The 25078-nt window shown below is 39.5% G+C and overlaps 1 protein-coding gene across 4 annotated transcripts in view; it reads right to left on the minus strand.

Annotated features, from left to right (window-relative positions):
- Positions 1-25078, minus strand: part of DOCK8 (dedicator of cytokinesis 8) — a 225082-nt gene that overhangs the window by 145847 nt on the left and 54157 nt on the right. For 3 of the 4 annotated variants that reach the window (XM_043890774.1, XM_043890771.1, XM_043890772.1), the window contains 2 exons: positions 12083-12258; positions 9338-9409 (listed from right to left, as the gene is read on the minus strand). In XM_043890774.1, coding sequence (XP_043746709.1) covers positions 9338-9409; positions 12083-12210 — 200 coding nt within the window. In that variant the 5' untranslated portion in view covers positions 12211-12258. Of the gene's footprint in view, positions 1-9337; positions 9410-12082; positions 12259-23900; positions 24080-25078 lie in introns of those variants that run through there. The other variant, XM_043890775.1, reaches the window with a different exon arrangement.

Raw genomic sequence — 25078 nt, forward strand, 5'->3', positions numbered from 1 at the left:
CGTCCTCAATTTGACCAGGGTGAATCCCTTCAGCCGCTCTTACGTCTTTTTCACATGTTCCCAACAGGCACTGATCACATCCTACTTTCCGCCTCAAGACATTTCAAGCTGAACTTACTTTTTCTTTTCCTCAAATCTGGTATCAGTCATTTCTCCAAGAAGCTGTGATTCTTTTTAGTGGAAAATGATTCTTAGGAGCCAAGATGTTGGTGTTGAGTGTGCTTATTGCTATTTAAGTGTTGATCCTCCTATATATTCTCAGTGAACAGAGTTAAGTAGGGAGGGTATTGTGTGTGTGTGCACCCATGTGTGGGCTGAAAGCCAGGAATTCATGTTGATCCTTGCTATCTCAATCTGACATCACAGTATCCATTCTAGTTTTCTTCCTTTCCATATTTTTAACTCACTTCTCAGGCAGTGAAAAATCTGACACCTACTGTCCCTAATATGTATCAATCCCCTTATATGTAACCATTGCCAACATCACCCCTTCCCCCACCCAGTTGCCTCCCTAAAATTCTGACTCTGACACCCTGCACAAGGGTTGTCCTTGTGATGTGATGTCCTCTTCAGTCTATGCTGATGCTTAGCGCCAGGCTACACTCCCGCCCAACCAGGACATCCTTGACCGGACTCTGACCCCTCATGGTAGGCTTCTCCTCCATGTGTGTGCTCCCCTCATTCTACTCAGAATGTCTGCTCTGTTACCACATGCCAGGCTGGCCAGGCTCACATACCCTCCTCACCATGTACATTCTGATTCTCTGTGCCCGACAAGCCTACTAAATGTGTGCCCTCCTCACCCTGTTTGGCCTTCAGCTCCGTATTCAGCTTATCTGGCCCGCCTCATCTTTATCCTGAGGCAGGGATGGCTAACTTGTTCTGATGGTTTTCACACCAAACTGGACAACAAAGGAGAGGAAAGAAAGAGAAAAAGAAGAAAAGGAACATGCATTGTTTTCCAATCCTTACACAGGCCTTCAAAGTGAGCAACATCTCCCCCTACCACTTCATACTTGAGGAAACTGTGGTTCAGAGAGATTAAGTCACTTGCCCAGGGTCTCATAGCCATTACATAAGGAGCCAGCATCTGGACTCAAGTCCCAGACTCTATGGTCCAGATTCTGTGTGCTCCACCACACTGTCCCTAAAGAGAATGCTCTCAAAATATGTTTGGTCTTTGGATTGTCCCCAGATGTGTAACAGCAGTATTTGCAAAAAAGGCACGCAGTTCTCTGGAGAAGGAATAGATTGTGTTCCTTTCATGAGAATGAGTCTTTCTACCACTTGGCTACTTCTCTGTCTCTTTCTTGTCTGCAAATAGGTTCAACAGGAACAAGGCTTTCTTTGGCTCAGACGCCCGGGTGGGGTAATGAGGCTGGCACTCCGGTAGCTGGTGGCACTCAGCCATCAGTCTCACTACCTACTTCATGGTGGTTTCTGCCTTCTGTGGCTGGCACTTCTGAAATGAGTCATCTTTACATGCTTGCCAACCCTTGGCCTCTCCTTTCCAGCCAGCTTTACTGGTGCTGCCACCACGCAGCTCTGCAACCTTCTGAGACGTTAAAATGGGGAAGTAGATGCTAAATCTAGAATGAGGAAGGGGAGCACGGTTTGCTCTGGTTTCAAATCCACAGCCATGGAATACAGCTAGTCTTCATGCTTTCATCCCCAAACCCTGAGGGCTGGCACAGACACAGGGTTAGAGTAGAAATGTTGTGAAATGAATTTTTAACTCTATTCTGTACCTCATTTAAAAAAAATGCCCATTTTTTATGTCTTTGGGGATCCACGTAAAGGACTTCAGAAAATATTCTAACAAAATCAAGGAGAGAAAAGAAAATATTCACTTACATAAAATAGCAAAAGAACAATAACCAAAAAGTCTCTTCTCCTAGATTTAAGTTTCTTTTGAGGATAAATCTGATATGAATTTCTTCAGATATAGTGTATAAACTCTTTATCTTTAAATCTGGGGAAAATGTCTTAGAATTCACCTCATATCCATGCCCATACCTGATGGAGAAACAGAGGCATAGAGAGAGGTGACGTGAGGAAGGTGGAGGGCAGGCGCATGGCTGTAATTATGTGTGTGCTGGGGAGGGGATTTGTGGGGGTTCACTCACAAGTAAACATTCTTGGAAATAAGTTGTGTATTTTATGAAACAATAAAGAGAGCTAAAGCAGATATAGTTCTGGTCTCCAAGGTTACCACACATAAGGTCTTAAACTAGGTTGTTCCCTGATTTTTATTCCTGTGGCCCATGCAAGTTTCCCTATGAAGAAGCATGTGACCCTGAATCTGTGACATCAATATCCTCTAAGGTGCACACGTCCTAAGAAAGACAAAGGGTACGTGTGAACTATAAATTTTAATTCACTGCTTTCTTTCCACCTTAGAACAAATTAATGTTAGTTAATTCCTTTCAGAATTTTTCCCCTTAAAATTTGATTTCTCAGGAAAAACACTCACTAATTCAGTGTGCTGTCATCTAGGGCAGTGTAATCTTAGGAAGCAACTTAGTATTTGCCTGTATTTTCCACTATTTTGAGTTGGGTAGTTTTGTGCCAGGACATTAGATCATATGAAGCTTTTTATTTGAATCATGAGGGATTTCATACACTAGAAAAGCCTACTCAACCAGCTTACACATACATGTTGCTGAATCTATTTATATTGGTGAGAATAACTTTGAAAAAGCTAGCAAGTTTATGAAATCCCATATGAGGCTCTCTCTCAAAAATCTGTTAGAAAGTAGAAAATAAATATGGTAAAATGGAGCTTAGTCACACATAAATCTACTCTGTTTTTACCACTACCATTTGCACGCTTAGAGCAAACTGGAACCAAAATCATTTTCATAAATTTTTCAAAGAGTCATTTCTTATGAAATATTGCTTGAAAAGGTCTCCACAAACCTTCCTATACTGTTGGTGGGCCACTGTGAAAAACAGTATAGAGGCTTCTTTAAAAGTTGATAATAGAACTACCATATAATCCAGCAATCCCATTCCTGGGCATATATTTGGAGAAAACTCTAATTTGAAAAGATACATACACCCTATATTCACTGCAGCACTATTTACAATAGCTAAGATATGCTTGCTCCTTGGAAGAAAAACTATGACCAACCTAGACCTCATACGAAAAAGCAAAGACATTACTTTGCCAAAAAGGTCCGTCTAGTCAAAGCTATGGTTTTTCCAGTAGTCATATATGGATGTGAGAGTTAGACTATAAAGAAAGCTGAGTGCCGAAGAACTGATGCTTTTGAACTGTGGTGTTGGAGAAAACTCTTGAGAGTCTCTTGGACTGCAAGGAGATCCAAACAGTTCATCCTAAAGGAAACCAGTCCTGAATATTCATTGGAAGGATTGATGCTGAAGTTGAAACTGCAATATGTGGCCACCTGATGAGAAGTGACTCACTTGAAAAGACCCTGAAAAAAAAAAAAAAAGAAAGAAAGAAAAGACCCTGATGCTGGGAAAGATTGAAGGTGGGAGGAGAAGGGGACAACAAAGGATGAGATGGTTGGATGGCATCACCGACTCAACAGACATGAGTATGAGTAAACTCCGGATGCTGGTTATGGATATGGAGGCCTGGCGTGCTGCAGTCCATGGGGTCACAAAGAGTCGGACATGACTGAGCAACTGAACCAAACTGAACTGACATTCTTTGCAGTCAAAGATGGAGAAGCTCTATACCGTCAGCAAAAACAGGTCCGAGACCTGACTGTGGCTCAGATAATGAACTCCTTATTGCCAAATTCAGACTTATATTGAAGAAAGTAGGGAAAACCACTAGACCATTCAGGTATGACCTAAATCAAAAATCCCTACGATTATACAGTGGAAGTGACAAATAGATTGAAGGGATTAGATCTGATAGACAGAGTGCCTGAAGAACTATGGATGGAGGTTTGTGACACTGTACAGGAGGCAGGGATCAAGACCATCCCCAAGAAAAAGAAAGGCAAAATGGTTATCTGAGGGGGCCTTACAAATAGCTATGAAAAGAAGAGAAGCAAAAGGCAAAGGAGAAAAGGGTATATGGTAGGAGTATATTTAACTGGGATTTTAGGATGAGTAAGAGAAGAAAACTCCATGATAGAAAACAATCTTATTAAAGTGAGTATAATAGCTTCCAGTATTCTTGCCTGGAGAATCTGGTGGACAGAAGAGTCTGGTGGGCTGCTGTCCATGGGGTCGCACAGAGCTGGACACGACTGAAGCAACTTAGTATGCATGCATGCATTGGAGAAGGAAATGGCAACCCACTCCAGTGTTCTTGCCTGGAGAATCCCAGGGACGGAGGAGCCTGTGGGCTGCCGTCTCTGGGGTCGCACAGAGTCGGACACGACTGAAGCGACTTAGTAGCAGCAGCAGCAGCAGCAATAACTTCCAGTTTTAAAACAATAACTAGAATAAGATTAGAGGAATTTAAATTTTAGTTTAATCAATAATATCCAGCATTGGCAAGGATATGGGTGGGGAGGGCAGTTTCATGTCCAGTTGGTAATGGAGTAAATCAACACAACTTTTCTGGAGAAGAATTTGGAAGTACTTACTAGACTATATGGTTCCATTTCTACCTTCAGAAATATTCACACATGTGTAGAGACACATGTGAATGGATTTTCATTATGGTATCATTTATATCATGAAAAATGAAGACAACTGCAGCGTCTAACAACAGAAAAGAAGTCAATAATTTACGTACATTCCTTCGCACCTGGAATGCCCAGCAGCATTTTAAAAGAAAGGGATAGATAGGTCTTTGATATAGGAAGATGCCAAACACATTATTGAAAACAATTATGCATGTGTGTAAAATATGTATGTGTGTGTATATTTGGCATATAAAAATGTTTATATAAAATACAAATATTCATATGTGTTTGTGAGGGGATCAAAAGAGGATCTGGAAGGCTACCCAATGATCTCTATGCAGTTGAGAATTGGTAGGAAAAAAACAAAAAACTCTCCAAAACATAGAGACCAGAGTGGTGGAGGGTTAGGGGCAAAAGGAGGATGAAATGGGTAAAGGTGATCAACCATATGGTGATGGATAGAAACCACATTTTTTGGTAGTGAGCATACTGTAGCATACACAGAAATAGAAATATAACATTGTAGATGTAAAACATATAATGTTATAAACTAATGTTACTTCAATAAAAAATAAATCTGAGAAAAAGTTTTAAAAAGAAGAGTGAGTTGAAGAGGACACGGAGCAAGCAATTAGTGAGGCAAGAGACTAGTTTTTTACTTAGTACACTCATTGCTTGATTTCTTTCAAAATAGGCACTCATAATTTGACACATAAAATAAGAAATTCAAATGAAAGCTCATTAATCACCAATTAATAACTGGTCAGCAACCATTATTGTGACTTCCTCCAACTTCCCAGCCTATGAAGGCACAGAAAAACGGAAACTCACCAAAACAGAAAACTTAATGCCTAAGTGTAGACAGAATTTCTGTGGATCCAATGAAGCTAGAAGGAGAAGGATATACCATACTTTGCCTCCCCAAAGGGGAACATAGAGGATAGCGTTTTGTACTTTCCTTCTTGCCAGTCCCTAAACAGTCAATGTCTATAGTAATAGTCAGAAATCTAAATTCTCCTTCTTCATTGTAGTGGTTTATCTATGAAGCCACTCACAGGTTCCACCTGGTTTTACTGACATGAACCATCACCAGAACCACCGCCATCCTTGCCTTTCTCTTTCTACCATCAATCTGCAACCGTATAGAAACAACTCACAGAAAACAACCAGCCTAAAACATATGTAGAGCTGGGAGATGAAGGGCATCTGGCAATAATGTACTGGATGCTCCTTGCAAATAAAGTATTATGGATACACATGAGGGCAGAATGATCCTGGAAGGGGTGTGTGCTAGGAATTGTAGCATTTATGTTAGAGTATCAGATTTAGCATACCAAAGGGTCAAATAGTAGAAAAGGATGATTCCTCAGTAAAACACTAGTCAAAGCTTTCCAGAAACTGACAATGAATTTCAAAGTTGCACACTTCTACCTGTCAATTAGCTAATTTCTGGGAAACAAACTGGTCCACTACCCAAATGTGAAGATAACAAGGCCAATTACAAGTCTCATCTTCTACATGTTGCCAAACATAATGTTAAAACAGACATTGCTTTGTTTTGTGAAAATAAAAAGATGCAAAACTTGAATAGAATAAATGTATGAATAATTACTGTTCCTACAAAGAGTTAAAAACAAGTGGAGACACACAAGGGAACAGAAGCAATAATCTTAGGGGCTAATGGTCTAGATTAACATTTTAATCCAAAATTCTTAGTAACTAATATTAGGTTTGTGGATTAAATTTTAAGCATGACAGCAAAAATATAAACCATTAGGAAACTTGCTAATATAGATTTCATTAATAAATAATTTTGAATGTTAAAAAAAGTATTCCTGGGCAAGGAATTTATATTATATGAAAGACAAAGAGTTAATGTTTTAGCAAATGAAAGCAGTCCTAAAGATAAACATGACCAGACAAAAACATTAATAGAGATACACGAATTTAATGAATAAGCAGAGCACCAAGGAAAACTTACAAATGGTCAGCAAATTTACAGAAAAAAGATACCAAATCTAAATAACCAAAGGAATGCAAATAAAAGACTACCTTTTCACAAAGAAAATTAGAAATTTATGAAAAGAAAACATCCAATATTCTTGAGGATTCATACATATATTGTTAATAATCTCTTTGATATATTATTATTCCCAAGTCCTTAAATTTGTGCATATACTTAAACAGAGAAACTCCCTCCTCTTATAGGAATTTATTCCAAAGGAAAAAAATCACAACTAAATACAAGAATGTTGCTCTGCTAGGTATAACACTGAAAAACAGGGAATTATCTAAACACGAAAATTGGTTAAATAAATTTTTGTATCTATGTATGTTATACAATTATTAAAAACTGTGTTGAAGGAGATATTTAATAGCAAAGAGCTAATTATCACTTACTGTGAAGACTGAAAAAGCATGCTACAAATAATAATCTGACTTAAGTTTTATATAAATATAAACAAAGAAATATGATTCAAAGGTAACACATCAAATGTTAATGGTGGTTATCTGTCTATAGTGAAATTGAGTTTGTTTTCTCTTTTCGTTTCCCTATGATCTCTAAAATTTTTACAATGAGTATTCTAAGAAGAGTCCTTTAAGTTTCTTCAAGATAGAGAAAAAAAATTCCAATGGGAATTGCCATGAAGAATGAAAAAGCGCACTGTCCCAAACAGAAAATAAAAACCAAATGTAGCAAAATGGAACTTTCTATTTATTGTCCCTTCTCAGATTTTTTTAGAACCTTCATATCCAGAAAGTATCTCTAATTATAACATTTAAAAGCATGAGAACAACTTGTTCTGAAATCTTCTATTTATTATCAGCATAGTATAATCTTATCTGACTGCCCAGCAAACTTGGTTTTCCATTCACTTTAGAATAGATGATAGATGAACATCTTTCTCTTAATTACTTCATACAAGCAAAGCTTTCTATTTATCAGTTACTGAAAATAGTATTCATACTGACATTACTCCAAAACACATCAGCAAAAATTCAATGGCAGACTTCCAGGAGCTGGATAAAACCCTGTCTCCAAAGTCTTTCATCGTTTATCCCACAGAACAAAAATTCTTACTGGAGTATAAGAGAGGTGAGAAAATAAGAATTTCAAACTACTTATGTGTTGTCACAGGCTCTCTGATGTTTCTCTAGCTGGGTGAGTGGAGTGTTGCCCCCTATTGCTGATTCTTCCCAGCTAGCTCCCTAACATGTGTACACAAACACATTGAGAATTCTAGCGTGGGTAGATATTTCTCATTAGAGGCAACTGTCAAGGTCACTGACATGGAGACATAAAGCTCAGGACAATATCAAAGAACATCTGATGAACCCAAGAGAGAAGGACCTTTTTTACTAGAAAGTGAAAGTATTAGTCACTCAGTCATGTCTGACTCTTTTCGACCCCATAGACTGTAGCTCACCGGGCTCCTCTGTCTATAAGACTTTCTAGGCAAGAATACTGGAGAGGGTTGCCATTCCCTTCTCCAGGGGATCTTCCCGACCCAGGGATCAAACCAGGTCTCCTGCATTGCAGGCAGCTTCTTTACCGACTGAGCCAACAGGGACTAGAAGGCAAGTAATTTATTTCTTGGTCACAAATATAAATGTTACCTTTAAATCTAAGGTCACATTTTGATTCATTAACCCCTACAACCCCCCAGAAATTCATCAGAACAGAAACAAAAGAACTCTATTCTTTGTGTTTAAAATCTACCTTTCTCCTTCAATAGGTGAGTGGATAAATAAAACTATGGGTAAATCCATGTAGTGGAATATTATCCAGCAAAACACAAAATGAGCTATCAAGTCACAAAAAGACACAGAGGGACAAGGAAGTGGTTGCCAGGAAGAGATGACCAGATGGCACACAGGGGATTTTTAGGGCAGTGAAACAATTCAGGATGATACTCCAGTGGCAGATAAATGTCACTATACATTTGTCAAAACCACAGAATGTACAACATAAAAAATAAGCCTTTTGGTAGACTATGGAATTTAGTTAATAATAATGTATCAAAACTGGCTCATCAATTATATCAGATGTTCCATACTTAGGTAGAATTCAATCAAGGAAGGATATATTAGTCAGAGAAAGTTGCACAAGAAAAATCTGATTTGACCTTTCATCCACAGGTAGGGTTTGGAAGATAGATGAAAGAAGAGACGGCATACCCAAAGGGGAGACAGCAAGAACAAAGGTGTGGGGGAAGGTTGGTCACATGGGGCAACGGTGAGAAAGAGGCCAGCCCAGAGAAAGGATGGGGCTCCAGGAGCTAAGTGATATTAGTTTCAGGAGACAGAGTGGAGCCAGATTGTTAAAATCCTTGAAAGGCAAGAAGGTGGTGTTTATATTTGATACAGCAGAAAATAGGGTGCCTTAGAAGGTGTTTGAGCAGGAGAGTGATACAAAATATAGTCAAATCTTCACTACTAATGGATTTTGTATTTGCAAATTTACCTCTATGGTAAAATTTATTTGTAATCTCCAAAATCAATATTCTTGGCCATTTAAGGACAAAAAAAAAAAATCCCAATATGTTAAAAATAGAGGGAAATGTGTAAGATGTGGTATATGAGAATTCTCAGTATTTCTTTCTAATCAATTTTCTTATAAGCCTAAACAGTTTTTTAGAAGTTTATTAATTTTTTAAAGTTATTTTAAAAAGCTAACAATATAAAGTAAATATACAAGTGAAGAGGGAAAAAAATGAACTTACTTCCGATTCACAATTAGCCACTCCCGAATATAGGTCTGAACACAGTCCCTGACGTGTGGGTCGAGTTCAACCCTAGTGAGATGGAAAAAAACATAAAACAAGTTATCACCAGGTAAAAACAATGAAGCAATCCTTTATCATAACCAAGGAGAGCAGCATGATTTCAAAGCCGTATCAACTGAGAATGGGAAAGGTGTTGTTTTCCAATCCTTTCAAGTATCTGAAATATTCCTAAGGCAGTAACATTTTTACTTTGATGAGACAAACATGTTGGCATTTTATGCTTTGTGCATTTTCTTTATTACAGAGAACTGTGTTAGACTATACCTATCCCTGAAGGCATTCTGACAGAAGACAGGTAGAGCTAGCTGTAATCATATGGAAAACAGGAAGAATAAGTATAAACACCAGTCTGTCCCAAGGGTGATCTGGGCATATTTTTTGCTCATATGTAACCCTGTTAGGACATGCATGTTTTCCTTTTTGAAAGTCCATGAAAGAGGAGTTGTCTTCTGCTTTCAGGAGCTGACAGGCCCTGGCTTTGGTTGGTGATTATTAAGTCAGGTGGCTTTTGTCTACTGGTATAGAGTGAGTCGTGAGCGAGACTCAGAATACTTCAGAGTCTGGAAACTAGAAATCATGAATTCCCCACAATAGAAAACGTGTTTTTGTTTTGTTTTGCTGTTCTTCCAAATGTGTTGATACTATAGATAACAGGTCTAAATGCTCTAAGTTATAATTTTCTGGTTTGTAAAAAGACGGACAGTACCTGCCTTGTGAACTGCCTGCTAGTTTTAGACGGAATATTGTAAAAGTCAGATGTGTGGTCTCTGGGCCCTAACTACCCAAACCCCAGCCCCATTCCTTATTCCTTATGTGACCTTGGGCCAGTCTCTGAATCCTTCTCAGTTTCCTCATCATACGTGGTGATAGTAATCACGCAGTGCTCCTTTGGAGAGCGGTGATGAAGATTAAGTCAGTATGTGAGGTTCTGAGATGAGTGTCTGGCACATAGTAAGACTTTCCTGTGACAGCTCACATTTGTGTGCCATTCATTCTGCACTAGACACTAGAGCAATCCCTCTATGTGTATTAATTCAGTTAACGTCAGTCAGCGCCACAGAACAGGCACTAATGTTATTCTTATTTTGCAGAGGGAGGAGATGGAAACATCTTGCTCAAAGTCACTCAGCAAGTGGAAGAGCAGGGACCTGACCCAGGCTGTTCACTTGGGAGTGTAGGCTTACACCCACTACACTATCACAGCTCAACATCAAGTTCCTAGGTAGGCACGTGGGTTCAACAGAAGTCAGCTGTTGTTTGCTCTGATGATGATGATACTTTCCTGGGCTTTAATTATACACCAGTCTTTTGGGCAACAGTTGAAACCGTAGAGAGTGTTTGAAAGCCATCAGACAGAAAATGTGTTAGTTATCAATTCTGGTGACAGGGCAATATTATGCTCAAAAACTGATGGTAGGAAAAAATTATCTCTTCTATCAAATTTCAAAAAAAGAATCCTCCTACATGTAAACTGATTGTATTTTAAACAGGCTTTCCCAAGATTCTGATCTCATTTGAAGACAGCCATATATTTTACACAAAGAAATAAAACTAAATGATTCTCTACCAAAGGTAATAACAATAGATGTTACCACTATGAGAGTCACATCTGAACAAATGGACTGACAATAGGGAAGAATGTTTCCCAAGGATCACCATGATTTTGCTTTCTGGGAAGTGAGTGTCTTCAAAATGTTAAGAGCCGAGAATGCGGTCAGCTCTTCTGTGTGAATGAGAACTACCTAAACAAAGACCAAAGGGTCAAAATAATACCATGTCATTGTCATCCAACTTCCTAAACTGTGATGAAATGAAATCCAAACTAAAACTGAAATATCCTTGAGTAATGAGGGCAGTGGTCTGTTTCATGATCTCCTTTCCAGGACTTTTTGGGAAAGAACAGAAGGTTGAAAATGTCCAGGAGAATGTGAATCTTAATCTGCTTTAGAAAATGAATGCAAATAAAAGCTCATTCTAAACCTCCAAAGAGACACTGCTTTCTACACTATGGAGATAAAGATGTTACATCTAAAATAATTCCATCATTTGATACCAATGCCCACACCTGTAACCACATGGATTAACCCACTGAAGAAACGCAACCGTAAGTAGCTATTCATATTTTCACACTACAGAGCTTTCCCCATTGTTTTTCCACTTGACAAAACTTGCTTCAAAAACAGGAACTTTGTCTTATTCATCTTTTTATCCCTGTTCTCAGCACATAGGAGATGCTCAAGAAAAGTGGATTAAACTTACTTTTGTGACTTGATCCAGTCTCATATATGGGAAACAATTAAAATGCTTCTGAATGGAAGCAGTTCAATGATTATTATTTTTGGAAACTGAGATTTCCTGAGGTCTCATGACACCCACGGTCACTGAGCTGACACCTGGGCAGTCTGGGTCTACAGCCTGCACTCTTCACTTCTTCTTAAGCAGTCCATTTTGTCCCACTGCAGTCCTTTAACTGGCTTAGACCCCAAGTGGTTTTGGCCTTTGGTCAAACCAATTCAAAAACTATCTACCTGGAAGTGACAGTACGATAGAAGTTATCCTGCACATCTTGACAGATTTGAGTAATGTCACTTGTAAGAAAAGTCCAGAATTAGGGTATCTCCCCCTTACCACGAACAGTCATGACAGTCATAATCCCATCCACATTTTCAGAAAACAATTTACCCTTCCTCCGGCAAAGAAGGCTGCAAAGTTCGACATTCCTTCGGCGTGAACACCACATCCAAGTCGTCCTCGGAGAAGTCTCCCAGCTCCTGGGCAAGCTCCACATCCAGGCTGTTCAGGTGTGTCATCAGAAGTCCTTCAAAGTCCACTGGCTCCACGGGGTCATAGAACTGAGGCTGGGGGCAGGAAAAGGACAAGGACGTTCCCACACGGTTTGGGATAAAAGCACTAAGGAGACAGTAGATGCATGCCTTGCCCTCCCTCTCCTCCCAGCTAAGTGGGGCTGTGTTTAGAGAAGATGTCAAACACAGAAGCGGTGATATGGAAAGGAAAAGAAATGCAGCATGGAGAGTCAAGTCAGAACATGGTGAGTAATTAAAATCACACCCCAAGGCAGAATTTTTCTCTGTTTAATTGCATCTTGATGAGGATTCCTAAGGAGATCCAAAATGAAATCACAAGGTTTTGCTGCATTTTTATAATTTCTCTTGCCAAAGCTCTCTGAGGCCACGTTTACCCAAATATAGTGAAGCAGCCAACTGGAAGCAATTTTCTAGAAATTCAGGTAAACTCAACTCAAGAGTATTCAGGTACAGTGTTTTATTTGGCCTGAGTCATCCTCTACATTGATTCTTGAAAGCACTTCATTCGTAATCACAGCCCACAGTGAACCAGCCTGGGTGGCTGGGACACTCCAAGGCAGTGATTTCCAAATACTGCTGGGCTGCCTGGTGCCAACAGGGAAGAACCTGTCACTGACTGCAGTTAAATGAGCAAACGAAGGACAATGGGCTAAGTATTCGTAAGGCTAAATGTACTTGCTTTAAAAGGATTGTTTTGGGGGTTTTTTTGGTGTTGATTTTTGTTTTGGTGTTTTTTGGTTTTTTTTTTTGCTCTTCAATTATATCCTTCCACAGTGGGGCGGGAAGGTGGGGGGAAGAAATGTTAAAAATAGATGGTAATTTAAAAATTAATTTTCCTCAGGCAATAAAAGAAAAAAGTATGAAAGTGTTAAGTCTCTCAGTCACGTCCAACTTTTTTCGACCCCCTGGACTGTAACCCACCAGGCTCCTCTGCCCATGGGATTTTCCAGGCAGGCATACTGGAATACTCCAGACGTTCCTTTTTGCAAGGGATCTTCCCAACCCAGGGATTGAACCCGGGTCTCCCACATTGCAGGCTGATTCTTTACCCTCTGAGCCACCAGGTGATAAAAGAAAAAGTTGGCAATTCAACAAATTTTTTCTACCTTGTGAAACTCAAACTTAGGAAACCACTGCCTTAACGGAATAAAGATAATTTAGATCAAGTTGACGTGTGTAGCAGTGGTAGAAGTAGTGGTAATAACAACAACAATAGCAGAAACCCCGTGGTGTTCATGTATGGCAGACTATTTGGAGTCATCAGTCCAGCAAACACCCCAGATTCTTGACTTGTACTGTCTCGCTCTGAAACAAGGACAGATCCAAAGAAAGTGCTGACAAAACCGGTTTTTCATCATCCTGAAACCATACACCAGACTAGATGTAAGGCTCCAGGCTGGAGAAGGGGAACAAAGTGTCATGGAAGAGGCAAGAAGATTAGAGAATATAAGTGTGGCTTGCCCTGTCTCCTCCCACCTCTGTGTCCCTGGTGATGGTGGAGACGTGAGTGACATAGGAAGAGTGAGGACAGAGCTGACAAGAGAGCAGACACAGGCCTTCCTTGTCTGAGATTCTTGAAGGGCTGGCTCACATAATGCCCTATGGCAGCTGGATCAAAGAGGGCAGAAGAGAAGGGAACAGGAAGTCCTTCGCTAGGAGAGAGCAAAGACACTCCCCTGGTTGCCCAAGGCTCTATGAGGCATGCCTGAGGACACAGAAGTCTCCCTGGGCTCTGACTGGGGACCTGGAGGTCACTAAGAGGAGGAGCACAGTTCTTAGGGTAGGCCTCTTCAAATGAAGCAGCTGGGACCAGCAGCAGGCTCAGAGAGCTTGGGATCAGCCTATGCAGAAGCAGGTGGGGACAGAGTTGGCAAAAAGACACTGCTGACATCTGCCAGGGGGAACAACAGGCATTATACATGCACAGAACCAAAAAAAAATCTACTGTAGACTGTCATGAGATCAACCCCAAAAAAGAAAGCAGACTTTCCCACTCTCTACCACAACATGATACAGAGTTCAGGGAAAGGGACTGAAATGACTTCACCTTGAAATGAAGAGGCTGCACTGTTTGTATACTTCACCTTATTACTGTTAAATTTATATCCTTGAACTGGAAGTTGTTGAGCACTACTTGCCAAGAAGTTGTCATTCTAGACATTATCTCATTTAATCCTCACCAGAACTCTGTAAGGTTTTATTTTACAGATGAGGACACTGAAGGCTAGAAATTTAATAATTCACCCAGGCATGATTGCACAGCTGGGAAATAGTCCATATGGAATTCAAACCTAGGCAGACTCCTAATTTTTCTTTCTATTGCAGGTTCTCCATGGAACTAGGTTTCCAGAAATAATTAAAACATGAGACAGCAGTAAGCGTGTTTAGAAGAGTTAAAAAATCCATTTACTACCATGCACAAGTTCTACTCTGAACTTCTCATGAGACTGGATCCTCAAATTAATAATCATGAAGTAATTCATTAAAATAATACTAAGTGTAAATTTATCATACGGAATATCAATTATTTAAGCAGAAGCATTGAAAAGATATACTGAAAAATTACACTGAAGCAAAATTTGCAGCAATGTGGATACTAACGCTGATAACTAGTGAGTAAGAAGCTCCCATAGAGAAATGGCAGTTGTGTGAAATCACCAGAGAGAAAAAAAATTTAGGTCCAGCCTAAATATTATAGTTGTCATGTCCCTAAAATTCAAAAGGGCTTCCCGGGTGGCTCAGATAGTAAAGAATCTGCCTGCAATGTGGGAAACCCGGGTTTGATCCCTGAATCAGGAAGATATTCTGGAGAAGGGAATGGCAACCCACTCCAGTATTCTTGCTTGGAGAATTCCATGGACAGAGGAGCCTGGCAGGCTATACAGTCCATAGGATTGCAAAGAGACACAGAGCGTTTGAGCAACTAACATTTTCACTTTTTAAAATTCAAAGTCACAAGGATTACAAAAAAACCCTGGCTGATAATGACACTTGTCACCTATTGGACAGGCTGCCCAAGAGCCAGGGAAAAAGGACAGCTGACTCCCTCATTCAGCAATTACTTGCTAAACATCTACTAAGTGCATGTCACTGGAGGACTTGCCTGGTGGTCCAGTGGCACTCCCAATGCAAAAGGCCCGGGTTTGATCCCTGGTTGGGGAACTAGATCCTGCATGCTGCAACTAGAAGGTCCCAAGTGCCACAACTAAGACCCAGTGCAGCTGAATAAATAATTAATACAAACAAATATTAAAAAAAAAAATAAACACAAGTCACTGAGCTGGCCCTTAGGGAGCTGCTCTTTCTATAGATCTTGAGTCAACTGTGGGACAGGAAAGTCTGACACTTTCTCACATATAAAATAATGCTATCTTTGGAGGGGGGAGCTATGAAAAAGTATATAGTATCATCATTGAACACTGTGTGGCAACGTGCCAAATGCAATATGCACAATTGATCATAAAGTCATAATACTCTTAAGGTGTGAGTCTACTTCAGGACTGAAGAGACTATAAAAATAAGCCCTAATGATAGAATTACTGAGCATTAGTCTAACACTACACACAGCCAGCATTTAAGAACTAGTCACCCTACACTTTCTATGCTGAAACTAACAAGGGAGGAAACTGTTGTTTCAAAGATGATATAAACTAGCTCTGCTGTTGGCAAGTGAGTGGAGATGCCAGCTACTGTTAACTAGGCCTCTGAGCAAGTTGCTCCTCTTGCATATGCAAATAATAAACAGGAACCAAAAGAGATTTCTGTTCTCCAAGTTATCTGAAGTCAATCTCAAGAGTAGGTTTTATATATTATGAGGCAATCAACACATACCCACATACACAATGCTATTTAGGTATAAACAAATATTGAGGAGATTTACAGTGGTATTGTGTTTCTCTGGAGGCTAAAGTTTGGGAATGGAGTGGGGCGGGGGGCAGGGGATGTTCTAAGATCAGTCCCTTGGCCTCTTGGGAGAATAAAAGTCAAACATGAAAATTTACTGTTTTTGTTTTCTCTGCTACTGAGTTATCTGTGACCTAATCAGTGGAGACTCAGACTAGTTTGAACAATCCAAAGTAATTTCAAGTTCATCTTATCCAAGGAATTATCATTTGTTAAAACAATGTATGAAAAAAACCTAAATAATCAAAATAAAAACAAAACAAAAAAATAACTTAAGATAGCAAATTATCCTAAATCAGACTTTGACTGTAATGACTTCGTGATCTTTCAACTTGGCTCAGCAGAACTACATTCCTACAAACTCCCTTCCTAGTATTTTTCCAGGTGGGGTGGGCCACAAGGGTTTTCTCTTGCCAGAACTGGAGGACAGAAGGGAGGCTGTAGTTGTTGGGTAGCATACACATACCTACTGATACAATCAACACCAGGTGAAGTGCTGTTGTAATGTGACATTACAGACATTACAGACTTAAGTTCATCAAAAGGGAGATTAGCCTGGGTAGCCTGACTTAACCAGTTGGATGCCTTTTCAAAGAGGGTGGAAGCTCTCTGGAAGTGCCAGGGCTTCAAGCTTTCGATCACGCCCTTGGAGTTCCAGCGTGTTATGATCGTGTCTTCCTGACTGCCCTGTGGACCTCAGGCTTGCTGAGCCAGCCACCCCTAGTGGGTAAGCCAATGCCCTGTAATCAATTCCTTAGTGTACGTGAAGACGCATCTCCTACCAGCTCCACTGCTCCAGCTGAATCCAGACTAATACACCTACCTTCACTCCTTCAACATATATTCACTGGTGTCCTAAGCAGTCCAGCAGTAGGCCAAGGAGACATACTCAATGCCCTCGATCAATTTTCAACACTCCTCTAGTGAAGATTTGTGCAGTCTTTCTTTCTAGCTATTTTTTTCCCCAGAGGTATGATCAACAGAAGACTAGAAATACACAAAAATAGTATAAATACTTTAAAGGCTTAAATTATTCACAAATATTCATTTTTTTTAATGAAGAGGGTCTGAATTTTTCTTTGTCCTTTAATGTACATCAATGGCTAGTTCTCTTGACATGGAGTACGATTCAATTTGAAATTGAAAATTTCTACAGCACCAGAACCATGTTTGTTAAAAATTGATCTATGTAGCCCTAGCTACATAGATTAATGTAGCAGTCAACACACTGATAGAAGATTAATATGACAAATCTGGACATTATCTCACAAATAAGGATATTGAAAAACAGAGAGGTTAAATGACTTGGCCCAAGTCACACAGGTAATCCTAAGGATGTACGTGTGTTTACTCAGCCATATCCAACTCTTTCCACCCCACAGACTGCAGCCCACCAGGCTCCTCTGTCCATGGGATTTCCCAGGCAAGAATACTGAAACTGTTTGCCACTTCCTCCTCCAAGGGATCTTCCCAACCCGGGTTTTGAACTGGTGTCTCTTGCATCTGCTGCACTGGCAGACAGATTCTTAACCACTGCAGCACCTGGAAAGTACCACAAAGGACCGGGTACTTTGTTACAGCAGGAGGGAAGCTTCATGCCCTTTGGCTGGGGGGAAGGGAAGAGGCATGATGCTTCCAGGTGCCTTGTCCTTGTACCATCAGGCATGTTTATCCCTACGGTGGGTGGTCCTCAAACTGACTTGGCTGTTCATGAGAGACAAGTCTTGGTCAACGTCACTCAAGACCTTCACGTTGCCAAATTCAATGGCTGTTGCTCATTCCTGGTTTATCTATAGCACTGGACAGTTAATCACTCTCCCCTTCTTGAAACACTTTCTTCACCTGGAGAGGGGCAAACTGTCCTAGTGTATCCCAGGTTCTGAAAGTCCATGTACGAGGAAACCCCTCAGTCCAGCAAATTGGAACAGACAGTTGGTCACTCTACCTCTGGGACACCACTTTTTCTAGCTTCTCCTTCCCCTTTGCAGTGACCTCAGGTTGAGTCCTAAAAGAGTTTCTCTCCCCAGTCTGAATTTACTCCCATATGATCTCATCTATATCCATGACTTTAAACACCTTTTTTGTTTTTCTTTCTAAAATTGTATATGTATCAGTAGCCTCAATCTTTGCCCTGACATTCAGGTTGATTTTTCCAATTATACCTCAACATCACTCCCTGGTGATCGAACAGGCCTCTCAAACATAACAAATTCAAAATTACTTAATTTTCCTGCTGATCTGCTCTTCTCATATCTTTCACATCCCTGCATCTCAGCAAGTGGCAATTCCATTCCACCAGCTGTACAGGGGAAAATCTTTTGGGTCAATGTCGATTTCTCTCTCTCTCACATCGTATATACTATCTATCAGAAAATCCCATCCACTTTACTTTTGAAATCTACTGAGGATCCAACCACTTCTCACCTTTCCTACTGCCACTACCCATTTCCAAACCACTGCCATCATTTTCCTGAGTTACTGTGTCAATTTCTTAACTGCCCTCCCCACCTATGTGGAATCTATCTCCACATAGCAGCAAGAATGATCTTTATAAAAAAGAACCTTATAAGCAATCTTTATAATTAAAATGCAAATTGTGCTAAGCCAGTGCTTCCAATAACTTCCCATTTCAACCCAAGTAAGGGCCAAAATTCTTCCAAGGTCTCAGAGGCCTATGACTCAGCCTTGATTCTTCTACCATCTCATCTCCTACTGCCCACCCTGCTCAGCCCATTGTCTGCATCCTTACTGTTCCTGCAGCATGCCACGTGCTCTTGCTTTGAGACTTTGAATGTGCTATTTCTTCTAAATCGAGTACTCTTCCTTCAAATACCTGTTAAGTTCATTCATAATTCTTCCCAAGTGTCTCCTTTCTAGAACTGCAGGCCTTCGCAGACCACTCAATCCAAACTAGTCCCTTCTTCTGTGTCACTCTCTATTCCCTATCCATGTTTCATTCTTTAAAGCACTTACTATCCCTTGATATAGTCTACATTCACTTATTTGTCTATGTCTCTCATTATAGAATGCAAGCTCATGAAGACAGACACTTTGTTACATTCACTATTATAACCCCAGCTCCTAGAGCAATTCCTGGCACAGAGTGAGACCTAATATATATTTCTTGAATGAATGAATACCTAAAGCAATCCTCTTGGCTCTTCTACTATCTTGAAGTAAACAGAGCATAAGGCAGTAAAGTTCTCCGGTTTCAATATCTCAAAGCACTTCATGGCTTAGATTAAGGAATACTTCCCTGCTTCCACCAGTGGCAAGCTCCCACTGATGCCACTGCACAGAAGATAGTGACATGCCACAAGGACATCAATCTAATCTTACCAAGACTGATTTGATTCCTCTGCTTTACAATGATAGTAATGAAACGCATGCTCTGCATGCAGGGTGGCACTCATTTGACCTTCAATTGTGAATGTGCGTGAAAATTACAATGACATCTTCATTTTCCATCATGTCCCCTCCAGTTAAATTATTGAAACCTAAGGATAGCCCAACTTCTAGAAAGATGAAGCTCAAAGGAAAAATAAAAGAAGATCACCATGTTTATCAAGTGAGCCATCATTTAGATCATCCTTGGTAATAAAACAAAAAGGTTGCTTGATTACACAGAAGCTTAAACATGTAACAAAAATGAGTGCTTTGTAAGTATGCGACCTCCTTTTTTTCCTTTATAACTGTTACATACAAGCACATCACGTAACCATGGTGTTTTCGTTTATATCCAGGATGTGGCTTTCTACATCCTTCTCTTTAGCAAGAACTGGTCTGGCCCAGCTGATTCATTCCATTTTACTTCACAATTTTTCTATTCTCATTTTTAAAAATAAGATTTTCCCTCTATAAAAATGTAGGCTAAGTTATTAACCAAGCACATAGTGTCTCAAATTCTAAGTTAGGGCAAAGATGACCTTTCTACTCTTGTATATTTCACTCTCCTTTCTACTTTGAATAATCAGAAAAATGGTTTTAATATTACAGGTTCATCTTAATGAAAACACTAATATATAGGTTTTTGCTATTATAGGTGATTGGCATCATGGGGTATGCAACCTATTCACATGCCCATGGCATAGGAGTATTAGGAGTGTCACAAAAGACCCAGGGTAAGTCTGCATCATTGCATTTTGTCTATAAAACCAAATCTAAATGGTAGATACTCTTCATATTAAAAAATGCAAAATTTTTATATGTTTTATCTACTTTGAAAATGTACATATACACAATCATCACAGCTAACATTTATAGTTAGAGTTAAAAAAGACAAAAACCCAATAACACCACACACACATACAAAAATACCCACAAAATCAAACACATCCTTCCTCTCATTTGATTTATCAGATTTATGACAGAATCCACTATAGGCATATAAAAATATATCCACAGGATTAACAAGGAGCCTTCACTTACTACACTTTCTGAAATGCAGAGCTGCTAGGACAACAAAAGGAACTCTACCTTTCTTATGTTCCTCCTCCTATCAATATCTGTACTACTTCTATGTATATAGGTTCTTTAAATGATCCTCAATCTGGACCACATGTAAAAGTCCCAGGGAACTTTAAAATACTGATATTTGGGATTTTGATGTAATTGTTCTATGAGAGGACACAGGTGTGTTTCTAAAGGTCTCAGGTGATTCTAATTAGAGCCAGGGTTGAGACCCTTCCTCTAAATCTTCTCAGCCTCCCCCTTCAAGCCTTCACTTCTTATTTTTTAAATCTTGGATCTTTTCTCCTCAGAATACCTACCATACTCGAAGCTGGTTTGGATTCTCTATTTTATCTGCCCTCCCAAAAATATCATAAGGCCCTTAGAAGGCAAAAGCATCTCCTATTCATCTTCTTGAAATCTCCCATAGTGTCTCCATAGTGCCAAATACACAGACTGCAGCATTAGCCTCTATTTACACAGAATCTATTTTATCCTTCTGTATTAACCCTAATAGGGGTAGCATTACTATGCCCATAGTGCAAGTGAAGAAACTGAAGCCCTAGTTAAGGTTAAGTAACTTGCCCCTAAGTATATAACTAAAAAGTGACAGTTATACTCCACCCCCCGATCCACCTGATTGCAAGTTCCTGCCTCTTGCAAAACAACAAGAAGCTTATAATCAATTGGGTTTTCAGTCAGTCAGTCAGTTCAGTCGCTCAGTCATGTCCGACTCTTCGTGATCCCATGAATCGCAGCATGCCAGGCCTCCCTGTCCATTACTAACTCCCGGAGTTTACGCAAACTCATGTCCATCGAGTTGGTGATGCCATCCAGCCATCTCATCCTCGGTCATCCCCTTCTCCTCCTGTCCCCAATCCCTCCCAGCATCAGGGTCTTTTCTTTTTTTTTTTTTAATCAGGGTCTTTTTGATTGGGTTTTAGATAATGTCAATTTCTAAAAAGCACATAAAAAGCTATGCAACATCACTAATTATTAGAGAAATGCAATCAAAACCAAAACGAGCTATCACCTCACACAGGTCAGAATGGCCATTATCAAAAAACGTACAAACAATAAATGGCTGGAGAAGGTGTGGAGAAAAGGGAACCTTCCTACACTGTTGGTAGGAATGTAAATTTGTACAACTACTATGGAGAACAGTATGGAGGTTCCTTAAGAAAAAAAAAAAAACCTACCATATGATTCAACAAACCCATTCCTGGGCATGTATCTGGGCGAAACCATACTTCAAAAAGATACAGGCCCTCCAATGTTTACTGCAGCACATTTATAATAACCAAGACGTGGAAGCAACCTAAATGTCCATCAACAGAGGAAGGGATGTGGTACACACACATAATGGAATATTGCTTAGCCATAAAGAAATGAAATAATGCCACTTGAAGCAACATGGATGGACCTAGAGATGATCATACTAAATGAAGTAAGTCAGACAAAGGTAAACATATGATATCACTTATATATGGAATCTTAAAAAACGATAGAAATGAACTTATTTACAAAGCAGACACAGACTCACAGACTTCAAAAACAAACTTAGGGTTACTAGAGGGGCAAGGGGGTGGAGGAGAGATAAATTAGGAGTTTGGGATTAACATGTGTATATATAGTAATATACATTACTATATATAAAATAGAAAGTCAGCAAGGACCTACTGTATACTAGGAACTCTACTAAATATTCTATAGTAACCCATATGGAAAAAGAATCTGAAAAAGAATGGATACATGTATAACTGAATCACTTTGTTGTATACTTGAAACTAGCACAGCATTGTAAATCAACTCTACTCCACTATAAAATAAACATTAAATTTTAAAAATATAAAAGTAACTTGGTGTCAATTAAATACTCTTAAAAATTAAACAATTATTTGTATCAGCAGGTGGGGTTGTCGAAATGGTGGTTCCACAAACAAAGGTAAGGGAAATAAAAGTCAAAATGCACTTAGTCACATTTTTCAATCATCTAAAATCTTACAATGAACAGTCTATGGCTTCTCATTTAAGAAGAGCTGCTTCAGGTTGAGAGTCTTTAGGTGATAAACTATTCCTCTGCCTTTCCAGAAATAAATTTCCTGAAATGTCTCATTAACTTTCTATGAAATGAAATAATTTCTTAAGGAAAAGGGAGATCATCATGTCAGTGGGTGATTTTTGCTGGAGGAACCTTCATTCAGAAAGATGGCTCAAGGGAAAGAATAGCCACTTCATTCTGATATTACGACAGGACCAGCAGGTAAACATTAGGGTGATCGGATTTTTCTGAGTAGGCCATGCATTTAAAAGACAAAAGATTAATCAAAGGCAGATTTTGGCCCTCTCCTGCCATCTGCTCATCACGCAGTTAACCAGAAGAAACAGGGTCTGCACTCTGTGCTAAAGCTGAAGTAGAGGCCTGGGGGAAAATATTCAGAAGACTAAACTGGAATTAAGCAGGAAAAACACGTTTTAAAGGCTATTCATTTGCAAATAGAATCAGGTAGAAATTATATATGACTCCTGTATAGTTAAACATTTTTGCTACTTCTCTGAGATCTTCTATTAGAAAATAAGCCACATGTTAATTCTACCACCTAGCTAATGAAATAATTCATCCAAATTTACATTTGTCAAAACCTAATGATGAGGAGGCATGACTACCAAAAGAATGCCTGCAAATAGGAAACAATTTTTTAAAGTTCGTGACTTTAAAAAAATTTCTCCTGAAGAAATTTCATGCTGCAGCTGGTGTGTACCTAAGGGGTTAAAGTCTGTGAGCTAAACTTCCTTAAAGCCTCTTAATAGTGAGGTCCACACTATTTCTCAAGGCAGCTACTGCAGAAAGCTGTAATCTAAATTTACAGAGAAGCAAAGAACCAAACCCCACATCCCCCACCTTGTTTAAGATTTAAAAGTGTATCCAGTCACTTTTTAACTGCATTTTGCATATTCTACAAGACAATTTTGGTCAGAAATTTAAAAAAAAAAATTGTTTTCAATGAAATATATATCAGCACCAATGAAACCAAAAAGCATACCAAATTTATCTTAAAGTGTATCTAATACATCATGGATGTTATGCACTTGATATGCTTTTATTATAATCTGTGACTTTGAAACAGAGAGAAAAAGTACAAATAAAAAGGGCAGTTGAACATGCTACCGAAGTCATAAATAGATTTTTTTAAAACACTCTCATTGCAAATTATCTTTTGCAGTAAAAGGTGCTATACATTTTTTAGTACTACTATTTCATCAGTGACATAACCCACAAATTATCCACCTGAAAGAATCACAAATCACTCCAGCAAACATACCTTTGAAAGATACACAGTTACACGGCGTGGAAATTGCTACAGGAGACAAAATGGCGGCCACAGGAAACTGAGTGGCAGGTTACAAAATTTCTAAGAGCAGAAGTGGTTTTGAAGTAATAAGTGAGAAAGAAAAAATAACCTAACCTCCTCAAGATAACCACTAGCACAAGCCAGAAAGTGGGGCCGTGCTGTGTGTGAGGAAGTGAGTACCGTGGAGGCTGCAGCTCTCTCACAAAGGAAGTGAAGACTCACTTCTGGTTTTACCAACCAACTCATTTAAGTCAGATTTAACCCACTTGTCACGTCTGGCATTTAGTCCTCAAATAATATAACATATATACACACTCTCAACAACTGGTGTTAGTATAAAAATGTGGGCAATCTTCAACTTAAAAGGTGGTGGGGGGTGTGTTTTAAAAATTAAGGTTCATACTGTCTGATTCCAATGATACCAAGTTCCAGAGAAAGCAAAATTATGATGACAGAAGTGGATTGGTGATTGCCTACTGCTGCTGGCTGGGCATTGCAAGGGAAGACCCACAAAAAGGGGCATGGCGAGGCTATAGGGTAAAACATTCTGTATCTTGACTATACAAATTAACTATAAACTGGCCAAATTCCTCAAACTGTACACCTTCAAATGAGTGAATTTATTGTAAGTAAATTACAATAAAGTTATTCCCAAAAATTACTTTAAAAGTTTAAGGTTCATAACTTGACTTTTTAGATTTTGGAGTAATTTTTTTTTCCTGATAAAAGCATGTTACAAATGGTGATTAAGTTTCCGGGCTAATCCTTCCCTTCCCCAAAACGTGAATCATAATTTGGGTGAAAGCAAGTAGCATGGGAAGTCCACTGAGTCCAGAAACTTCAGAATTAGGCTTGCTTTGCACTTTAAGCCCTAGCTGATGGAAGGAGGGCTTCCCTGTGGCTCAGCAGTGAAGAACCCACCAGCAATGCAGGAGCTGGAGGAGGCTCGAGGTAGATCCCTGGATGGGGCAGATCCCTTGGCGGAGGGCATGGTGACCCACTCCTGTATGCTTGCCTGGAGAATCCCACTGACAGAGGAGCCTGGAAGGCTACAGTCCATAGAGTCTCAAAGAGTCAGACATGACTGAAACGACTGGCATGCACGCAGACCAAGGGAGAGAGGGAAATTGATGTCAAAAAATAGATGC

Source organism: Cervus elaphus, chromosome 29 (assembly GCF_910594005.1).
Source record: "Cervus elaphus chromosome 29, mCerEla1.1, whole genome shotgun sequence".
Taxonomy (NCBI): domain Eukaryota; kingdom Metazoa; phylum Chordata; class Mammalia; order Artiodactyla; family Cervidae; genus Cervus; species Cervus elaphus.